This window comes from Rhinolophus sinicus, linkage group LG12 (assembly GCF_036562045.2).
Source record: "Rhinolophus sinicus isolate RSC01 linkage group LG12, ASM3656204v1, whole genome shotgun sequence".
Lineage (NCBI taxonomy): Eukaryota > Metazoa > Chordata > Mammalia > Chiroptera > Rhinolophidae > Rhinolophus > Rhinolophus sinicus.
In genome coordinates, this window is record NC_133761.1 from 7,388,776 (window position 1) to 7,400,000 (window position 11,225).

At 42.6% G+C, this 11,225-nt stretch overlaps 1 protein-coding gene across 3 annotated transcripts in view; it reads left to right on the forward strand.

The window, feature by feature from the left end:
* The window catches only part of ADCY8 (adenylate cyclase 8), a 173,028-nt gene that overhangs the window by 142,126 nt on the left and 19,677 nt on the right, over positions 1-11,225 (forward strand). For all 3 annotated transcript variants that reach the window (XM_019723897.2, XM_019723906.2, XM_019723925.2), the window contains one exon: positions 3,525-3,603. In XM_019723897.2, coding sequence (XP_019579456.2) covers positions 3,525-3,603 — 79 coding nt within the window. The remainder of the gene's footprint in view (positions 1-3,524; positions 3,604-11,225) is intronic.

Genomic DNA, 11,225 nt, shown 5'->3' on the forward strand with positions numbered 1-11,225 from the left:
GGAAATGACATTTAGTTGACTTCAAAATTAACCATTGTTTTCTCTGGGTGTGGGCTTAATTAATTAAGGGGAAATTTTTTATTTTTTTGTGAATTTTGATTAGCTTCCACATTTACTACAATTAGCATAAATACTTCTGTAGTGAGTAACAAATATTAACTTTATGAGACATCGGATAAGATGATCTCTAAAGATTGTCACAGCCCTGAAAATGACATTAGCCAATGTGTTTTCACTTAATTATGATCTTTTCTATTAACATAGGGAGATGGTAGTATTAATGCAATTATTTTATTAATACAAATAAATTAGTTCAAATATCCTTTAAGTCTCTGCCACCCAATATCAAGAAACTTATTATAATTTCATACAGATGTCAGCCATTTGGCTCTCTTGGGAAGTTCTTCAAATAATCATAGAAGCTACAAAAAAAAAAAAATCTGTAAATTCAAATCACAATTCTTTCTGGATGTTCCTTGGCCTGGCTGACTTACTATGCATATTCTGCAGTCTCTAATCGGGCCATATTTTTTTCCACCTGAAATACATCAGAAAGACTCAAAGAGCATTCATAATTTTCTTTTACTTCTCTTCTGAATTTGATCTAGTCCTCTCTCTATTTTTGCTCAACCATTGCTCTCAGAATGATTCAAGAGGTATTTATGTTTCCTCTTTTAAGTGATAAACTTCAAAAAAAGTCATCCACATCATGAGAAAAAGGATGTGAGAGCTGCCAGTTAGAGCAGGAGTTTGGGCCCCATTCAAGAGGAGCTAAACAGCGCACACTTCCCATTCCAAATATGTGTGCCAGTGATTTTTTTTAAAGCACCACCACCAGGGGCAAAATCGTGTGCTGGGAGCTTATTGGGGTGCAGAGAGGGAGATGTGGGCCATGCACCATGCCAACCGAACATGTTACCAAGATTAGCTCCTTTAATCCTTACAATTATGGAGGTAAACACTGCTGGAGTCTTTCACAGGGCAACAAACTGAAGCTCAGAGATATTAAATGGCTTGTCCAAGCTCCAACAACTGGTCAGTAGCAAGCTGACATTGGAAACTGGGTCTACATGAGTTACACACCTCATGTCTGTAATCATTTTTTTCAGGAGTCCACAGACTTCAGGGGCCAGAGAATGAGTGACATAGGGGAAAGAATGGCACCAGGATATGCCTATCCCCCCACCCCCCAAATAAAAACCAGCACATATTCTCAGAACTCTGAGTGAATGAATGAATGAGTGAATGAATGAATGAGTGAATCCTGGTCCCTAAAATGCTGGATGACAATACGGAGCTCACAGACCAACCTGTTCACTTCAGCACTGGAGGTAGTGGACAGCTCCAATAGAGCCCAGTGCTCCTGCTGAGCCTGTCCGCAGCCTTAAACTTAACGTTTGACATTTACTTATTATCCCTACACTAGAGGCTTGTAAACCAGCCAGCTAAGCAAGTTGTATGTCCCGTCCCTATAGAGCCCAACCCACCTTCACATCCAGGAGTCTTACCACCTTTGAAGACTAAGTTCTTGCATCTTCCCTGAATATGCAGCCCAGGCGACTTTCTCTTCCCATCTATTTCCATGGCAACAAGGATGTATCCCTACTATGGAGGGTATCGTGTTATGAAATTATCTGTGTATTTGATTCTTTTTTTTTTACTGTACTCTTTTGAGGCCAAAGACAATATGCCTCCTTCATTTCTTTAGCCCAGCATGTGCCTGGCACACAGTAGATGCTCAGTAATTATGTGCTTTGCTGGGGCTACAGAAAAGAACCACAATAATGAGCATCATCTATTATTAGCATCTTATCTCCCAGGCAAAGCTGATGGAATTAGGAATTCATAAATCTAAATGCCTCCCCTAAGAGAAAGCATGTTTCCATTCCTAAATCCCTGTTCTACCTGGGGAGCTGGACTGGGTCTGGCTCTCTGTAAGCTGGGAGGGTCTTCTAGCATAAAGCTAGATGAGAAGCTGGTCTTTGCAGCTGGACTCTTGCCCCCGTGTTCCTAAACCCCGTGCTACTTCAGCTCGTGTCTAACAAGAATAGAAAAGGGAAAGCCGGAGGCTGCCTGGGTGCGGCCATATTAATGCTCACTCTATCCTCCCTCTAAACACTGCATCTCATCTATGACGGCCCCACTGTGCGCTTAAGCCACGTCAGAGTTAAGTTATTCCAAGTGAGTTCTGAGAAGATGTGCTTATGATTGGGGGGCGATAAAACAAAGGAATGGCATGAACTAGTGTTAGCGATGAACAATATTCTGGCAGCCATATGAAAACATAGATTGTAGAAGGTAACATTAGGAGGCTACTAGAAACCATGGTGGCCACACTCGGGGTGGAAGCAGAGATGGAGAGAAGTGGGTGGACTGGGGATGCATTTTGGTGGAAGAGCAGACAGGACTGGGATATTAGGGTGTAAGGGCTGACTCCTCATTTTGTTTTTGTTTTTGGCTCAAGCACCTGGGGGAATGGATGAGGAAGCATAGCCTGAGGTAGAGAAACTTGGCGGATAGAACGGGAGGGGATAGAAAACAAGGCACAGCACCATAGGGACGATTTATCTGGAACATTTTCATTTTGGGTTTTCTTCTTTAGCCAGTGGAAGCCTGTCAAGAAGACTGTTTATTTCCACAAGTCACCTGTGTCCACATTCAAAGCCCGACATCACTTCCTCCAAACTCTTTGCCTCCTGACCTAGCTTGTCTTGAGAAAGGCTTCATGCTGGGCCAAAATAAAAGAGAAAAAAACATTTGGAATCAAACAAGGGAATCCCTGGCCTTCTTCTGAATTTCTCTGATGGCTGAAAGTCACGTCAGCATTTAGATATACAGCTGACCATCTTCAGCTGCCCTTCCAGCCTGGTCTTCCAGAGAGCCCGGGACAGGCCAGGTCAGCCACACTGAAGCTTGCGCCCCCAACGGACTGTGACTAGGGTATTGGAGGTTCACTCCAAGAGGACAAGACATACGGGAACAAAGTCTTCATTAAAGGATATGAGAATTGAAACGGGGGGGGGGGGAGGTAACAACAGTATCCAATTCACAGAATTGAAATAAGAATCTAAGTTCTTAAATAAGAATCTGATTCTTATAGCACGTAGAACAGGACTGCCTAGCACTGTTCAGCACTACATATCTGTCTCTTAAATAGGATAACACCCAAAAAAGGAGGGGGGGATCCTGGTCTTCACATGCATTTTTGTGACAACAAAGTATAAGAGCTCTTTGAAATCTAGAAAAAGTGTTCTGCAAATAGCTATCATTATTAATGTGAGCGCACTGTCTACACACTGGACTCTAAAGTCTTCCTCCAGGTAGGACCCGAGTGACCTCACACCCATGAGGGCCAACCGATTTCTGAATCAGCCTCTGTGAAAACCCTCAGAGCAATTTCTGTCAGCGGGTGGATGCTCAGGAAACAAGGGCTTCTATCTTTCGCTCCCACTCATTTCTGAATCCAGGTCCTAACGAGTGGTTGTCAGTAACGACACCACCATTTGCATTTCTTCTTCCAACAGAGACTTCCTGGGGACCAAGGAGGCGTCACTGCTGTTGATGACCATGTTCCTCCTTGCTGTGTTCTACCACGGACAGCAGGTAATCTAACACTTTGCTCTAAGTACCTTCAGTTCCCTGCATTTTCCGTTGCCATGAAACTGGCCTCTGAGACCTTCAGTCTTTGTAGCGAATGACTGTTCGCTGCTTGCAGAAGTCGTGATTCTTAACTAATCAATTCCTAATATAGACCATTAATGAAAGAAATTCAGATGGAGATGATTTGGTAAATGATGTGGATTTAACTCCCGTTGGGTATATTTCTTTCAAAGAAACCATTGTTCTAAAAACAACAACAACAACAACAACAAACATTCATTTTCTACCTGAGGCGAAAAGGGACCGCTCCCAATTTCATAGCCTGCATAGAATTATCACTACAGAAGTTGTGTGCACCAGCGTTCAGGCACGAGGGTCACTGATCCATGGCTCTGATCCCACCCCTGCCTCTCAGCAGTTTGTGGCCTTGGGGAAGTGACTTATTTCCAGGAGCCTCAGCCTCCTCGTCTCTAAAACAAGATCGAGAGCGTGATACGTAAGTAGGGCTGTTTTGGAGAATCCTTTGAGACTGTTGTGGGCAGCATTTTGCTCACTGCCTTTCCTGAGTACAGGAAGTGCTTCATTACTGATTTGCCCTGCGTAGATAAAGCGCCCCCCGTACTGATGCCACGTCCCTCGGAGCCTCTACTCTGCCAGGATCTGCATGGGCACTGGGGATAGCTCTGTACACAAGTCCATCCCTGGCCCCAAAGGCTCCAGTCTCCTGGAGGAGAGCAGACCCCAGATCCTGCCATAGAGGCTGTGCTATGTGTGGATCAGGCTGTCCAAGGCCTTCCAGAGCTGGAGAGGCAAGAAATTATTCTGCACGGGACCATCCTACGACACTTCACCCAGGTAGTATCACCTGCTATCCCCAGTAGGAATTCTCCATCAACTTAGCCCATGAATGTGGTAACGTTCGCCATTTGGAGAGATTTTCTCCCTCTGGTAGAGCCCAACCCCTCGGGCCTCACTGCTCTGCTCTGGTTCCCTGTCCATCTTTCTTTGGTCTGTAAGCACTTCGGAAAAAAGGAACCAGAAAAGGAGAAAAACAAAACAGGAAGACTGTCAGAGAGGGCAGAAATAGAAACAGACCGCTGAGAAATCACTATGGCAACGGAGAGGGAACAAACCCTGAGAAAACCAGGGATGAACCAGCCCCAAACCCAAGAACCTGGAGATACATATATAATCTATCGGTAATAAAGGGGGATGGTAAAATGTAGTCAAGGGGATGTTTTAAAAAGAGTAAAATAAAACTTGGCAAGCGAAGACACAGGGAAAGAGTTCCTGTGTACATTAAGTTCCTACTAAGTGCCTACCACGTTCCTCTATTATCTCTTTTAATCCTCCCACAACCCTGAATGGTAGTGATTGGCAATCCTGTTTTACAGATAAAGACAGGAAGGCTACTCAGCTAGTAAGTGAGAGAACTAGATTCAAACCCAGGTCTGTCTCCCATGCCCGCCCTTTCCACTTCTCTCGGCTGGAGAAAGACAGACACTTGTCTGCACACCAACACAATGGCCCGGGGTATTCCATCCCGCAGGAGCTCTTTGACTTGGTTTTCAATTTTAGCTGAATTTATGGTAAATCAATAAGCCAAATGTCAGTCTAGCCATTTCCAGAATTCCTATATTTAGGTCCTCCTGAGTCTCCGTGAGAGCGGGGGTCATGTCTCCCATGTCTGATGGCTTCTAGTAGTTACAGGGGACAACTCCTTAGGCTGACATGGAAATGACAGCCCAGTGGAGGGCTGTGAAGACAGAGGGTGACAAGGCCATCCTACAGAAAGACATATGCACACTCCATCACCCAGGTTTTAAACTGAAAAGTGAGACATCCTCAGAGAAAGCTAAGAGAGCAAGTTCAGAGGGAGTGTCCTCGTTCCATAATAAGGAAAGTGCTTCTGTCTCATCTGGACCGTAAGGAATTACTCCCTGCCCTGTCAGTGTTCCCTTCCTCAACGCTTTTCTGGCATCCTGACATCATTTATTCTATTCTCTGCCTGTCCTGGGAAAGCAGATACACTAATCATGTGAAGAATATGTATTAAGTAAGAGTATAGATGTGCGCAGTGAGCGCTTGGTGCTTAAGTGACACCTGATAGTTTTTTTACTTTTTAGCATTCAAACAGCTTTGGAATTACATAATCACATAACTGCAGCAGTTACAGGTATAGGCTTGGAGTGCGGTAGATCATATTCAAATCCCAATTCTGCCACTTAGCAGATAGGTGACTTTCAGTCATCTACTGAGCTTTCAGTCTGTTTTCTCACCTATGAAATAGTAACCCTATAGGATAGGGTCGTTATAGTATTATATGAGACTATAATTATCATCTACTTATCCCCGTGCTTTGTGTATAGAATAGGTGCTCAAAAATCATGAGCTATTAATAGTTTACTTTGAAAACAAGCCTCTGAGACAAACAGGGAAAGTATTATTACCCATCTGGTCCCAAGGCAGGAGCAGAGACTCGTGTCACTTGAGGTCACAAAACCAATAAGGAAAGCCAGACAGAACGTAAACACTGTACCGTCTGGGTCCATTGTCTTTCCACCATGAGACACTCACTGCCTGTCTGTTAGAAGATTTCTGTAGGATCGCATCACTTCAGGTGTCATCCATTCATAGCATCTGTCAGGGTCCTGTTCATCCGGATGGAGTCTGTACATTCCTGGCTTTTGCTACCTGCTGCCACCGGCTTCCCTTTGTGACTCCAAGGCCCTCCATTTTTATTAAAGAATGAATAATGCCCATTGATGCCTGGTACGCAGCAGCCTCCCGGTGGGAGCCTGTGTTATTACACATCGCCCGAGTGACGGAGGCAGTTGTGTAACTGAATCATTCGGAGATTTCATCTTGCACATATGTGGCAGTGATGTGCCAGTACTTGCTCCTCCTCCGGGCAGGTGAGTGTTCTGGAGGCTGGACAGGGAGAGCAGATGGTCGGGGGCCTCCCACCTGGAGCCTGGTTCACTCACAGCCCTAACATTTGGGCTTTGCCTCGGCATCTCCATGTATGGCAGAGGCAGCACCCCCTGGGCACAGAGATTAATGAGGTCACTTACTTCCGGGTCTGATAAAGACAGGCACTCGGATTATGCAGGTTAGAAAGAAACACCCAAGTCTTAGAACCAAATAGTCTTAAACTTGAGTCCCAGCAATGCCACTGGGAGAGCGAGGGACCTTGAGAGACTCAAGCTCCAAGAGCTGTCATTTTTTTACCTATAAAATGAAAAGGATAATAGTTCTCTATCAAGAGGGGGAGAACGGCTGAATGAAGTCATTTATATATAGCATAGGGGTTCAGAGTCATAGCTTGGAGTCCAGTGCCCTGAGCTGAACTCTGTTTGTGAGATCTGGGGCAACTGACTTCACCTTACTGTGCCTCCATTTCCTTACCTGTAAAATGGGGATAATAAAGTACCTACCTTGTTGAGTTGCTGTGTGATCAAATGAGATATATGTATGAAGTGCTTAGAACAGTGCCTGGTCCAAAGCAAGATCTCAGCCTCTGTTACCATTATGTGATAAGAGCCTGGCATGAAACATACGAACAGTATGAGTTGGTTCCCTTGGTACTCTTTTCACATAGCCAGTTCCCCAATGGTTTAGTGAAAATGTAAAAAACAGAGTGCACTTCCAATTCAATTGACATTTCTTGCGCAAATGCTGGAGGATTTTCACTTTTAAAACCTCAGTGCCCATGCCTTCCATATGCTTTGCTTTTTTTCCAGGTCTGCTCAAATCATACTGTGTTGAAATGCTTTTTCCTTTTTTGTGCTCTCTCTTTACCACTTGGCTGTGAGTAAATCAAAGGCAGAGACTGAGTTTCACTCATTTTCCCCCTAGCACATAGTAGTAGGTACACTAGACCTTTGGTAAAATAAGAGGAAGGCTTTCCTTCCGTGGAGGTCTAATAATATGTGATGCCCCCCTTATGAGACTTGCTTTGTCGAGAGACATGTCTGCATTGGGAGTAGCGTCTTTATGGACATGACTTAGAGGCAGTGCCCTGCAGTCACCTGGCCAAAATGTAACGTACATCCTGTCTTGTAACTGGAAAATTGTTGCTTAAATAGACTCAAGTACTCTGATTTCCCTACTCATGTTTCTGAGTTGAATTCAGTTAGATGAGAGTATTTCAACAGAAAATAAATGAAAAATCATCCCTTGCTTCCATTAAGCCTGAATTTTTAAGTGGGGAAGAAAGCCTTTCATTTGGAAGTAGTTGTGGACAAGAAAAGTCTATACTTGACAAAGGCAACTTGACAAATCAAAACTTGATGCTCTTGAACCTGGAGGGAAAAAACTTAAAACACAGCTTGGATCTGCCTTCATCCCTAGATGATTTAAATTACAGTTATACCTTATAAAGATGCATTTTAAACATTTCAGAATTCTTTTACATGGAAGCCATTTGGTCCATGCAATAGAACCATATAATAATCCATGTCTCTTGAATTAGACATGATTTGGTGATTATTATTTTTTTAGAAGGAGAACCAAAATACAAGAAATTGAATTACTTTCCCAATGTCACACAGCAACTTGGCAGAATGGTCCAAACTGGCATTCTTTTATACAACCTGCTGCCTCCACTCAAAATTTTTAAAAACTTTTTTCTTATGGAGAATTTAAAAGTATATAAAAGCATATAAAATAGTATAATGAACCCACATCTTCAATGATCATTAACTCATAGCCAGTCTTTTTTCATCTATATCCCTATCCATTTTTTTATTGCCCCTTCCCAATTATTTTGAAGCAAATTTCAGATGTCCTATCGCTGTATCAGTCGATACTTCAATATGTAGCTAAAAGATAGAGAATTCAATCTAATCATATTATTAATACATCTTAAAATAGAAAACAGTACATCTTTAACATTTGTCAAACTTCCGGGGAATGTTTCAATTTCTTAAGTAGTTTATATTTTTTGTTTGTTTGAATTGGGATCCAAATAAAATCCACATATTGTCATTGGTATGTGTCTCTTAAATCTCCTTTAATCTGTAGGACCACCCTCCATCGTGTTTTTTTTTCTTTCAATACTTTTTGAGAGCCATCTGACCTCTAGACTATCTCCCCATCTAGAGTTTGTTGATTGCACCTCTAGGGTTATTTAATACATTCCTCTGTCCTTTCTTTTTCCTGTATTGGCAGTTATGGCTAGAAACTGGTTAGATTCAAATTCAGTATTTTTCTGCAAAAATATTTTATTGGTTCGTTTTGTGAACTACTATACGGGACACATAATGTCTGCTTGTCTCTCTTTTTTGTGGTGTTAGCAGCTATTGATAAAAGCCTATTCTATTTATTTATTTTACAGGTAGTGATATTCCAATCCTATCAATACTCCATAATTTATGACCTGAAACATATTTTAAAAGAGAATCTTCTCCTCACCAACTATTTGTTACCTCGAAGTACATCTCCTAAAGCAAAGGCAGGATAAATGCTTAGTTCTGTCGCTATAAATTTGTTCCCATTAAATTTTCTAATAAGTTTTTTCCCGAGCATCATCTAAAGGTGATCAGTGAGGTTGTGTTTTTTAAGTGTCATTATGATCTTACGCATTTTAACCTACTTGCTGTGTTTCAATCCATTGCAATTGTTGTTCTTACTAAGGTTCAACTTGTCACATCTTTGACAAAGGGCGCCTATCTATTCACATTGGCTTCTGAGTCCTTCCATCATAACCCCCGTCGACCCCGGTAGTCAGTCTCCTTGCCTTCTGGTGTGAAAAGATGTTCCGGGCTTGTACACTTTCTTCCCTAAACTTCAGCTCTTCTGCAAAGAGCGCAAGGTGACTTTTGTAGGAATTGCTATTGTGGAGCCACAGTCTGGACACTGGGAGTGCTTATTGCTACGAGGTTTTCACTGTTTCTAGGCCTTGACTTCAGTGGGCAGAGCTAGGAAATACATCTCTGTCGTGAGTTCACAGTGACGCTTCCATTGCATAGTCAGGACGCAGGCTTGTCACTTACCCTCATCAACCTTTCCTCTGCATCTCCTTTTCCCTTCCCCGAAATGACAGGGCTCAGTGACACCGATAGAAATACTCGTTTGCCTAACCCTACAATTCACACACAACAGTCCAAGAACAATGACACGCACACTGCCGCCTGTGATGTGACTGGTGTGAATAGTTTTAAGATTCTTAAGGTTCGTTTTGAGCTCTTTTCACCCTTAGAGCATTTCTCTCTTACACATGTGTCATCAAATTATTGTGTTAAAAGAAGTTTGGGGGCGACCAGATGGCTCAGTTGGTTAGAGTACGCGCCCTCAACAACAAGGTTGCCGGTCGATCCCCACATGGGCCAGTGAGCTGCGCCCTCCACAACTGGATTGCAGACAACGAGCTGCTCCTTAGCTGCAGGTGGGGCGGCCGGAGGGCTCAGTTGGTTAGAGCGCGAGCTCTCAACAACAAGTTTGCCGGTTCAATTCCCATATGGGATGGTGGGCTGTGCCCCCTGCAACTAAAGAGTCTAAAGACTGAGAACAGCTGCTGGACTTGGAGCTGAGCTGCGCCCTCCACAACTAGATTGAAGGACGACAGCTTGACTTGGAGCTGATGGGCACTGGACAAACACACTGTCCCCCAACATTCCCCAATAAAAAATTTAATAGTAATAATAATTTTAAAAAAAGAAGTTTGGAATAGTTCCTCTCCATGTGGTTATACATGTAGGTTCATTTGCTTAGTTGTTTGTTTTTACACAGTTTTTAAAATCTATTTAGTTTGGTAGTTAAGTAACATATTTCTGTTTCAAGAGTCAAGTTTATAAAACAAGATACAATTTTTAAAGTTTAAATTCTATCCGTCTTCCTCTACCTTATTCCTTCCCTTCCTCGTCTCATCAATAATGATTTTTTTATGGTTTTTTACTTTTTATTTTTTGTACTTCAATTTTTCAATAAATAAATTAAGAAATATATATATATATATATATATATATATATATAGAGAGAGAGAGAGAGAGAGAGAGAGAGAGAGAGAGAGAGAGAGAGAGAGATGGAGAAATGGAGACATCTCCCTTCCTTAGATCGATGGTGGCGTACTTTGCATGCTTTTCTCCGCCTCCAATTGGAGACAGTCCATCAAAGTATAGAGAAATAGTCTTCCTTTCTTTTTATAGCTTTTTATACACAATAGTTTATTCGCCCAACAAAAGGAGCACTGGGGTCGTTTCCAGCTTGGCTGTCACGAATTCTGCTGAATGAATAACCTGGTGCTTCTGCCTTTTCATATTTTTGTCATCCACTGAGGCTTTCACATAAGACAAAGAAAAGGAACCAGCTGAATTTTTAAGCCCTTGAATTCAGGGCATCCAGCCATGGGTTTAACAGAGCAACGTCTTGTTAATTTCAACAGTTCAAGACTTTGAAATAATGACACCACAAAGCTGTGGTAAATATGTGGGATCCTTTCCCCACTTTCCAATGCAAAGGGAAGCTAGGACAAGAGGGAACAAGTGTGTGCTGAGGACCTACTATGAGCTATGTGCTTTATCTATAACTTCCGAAACAATTCCTCTCCCAGTCTCGTGTGGTCATTGGTGTTCATGCCAAGTTTAGAGATGAGGAGACTGAGATGCAGTCACGAGCCCAGGTTA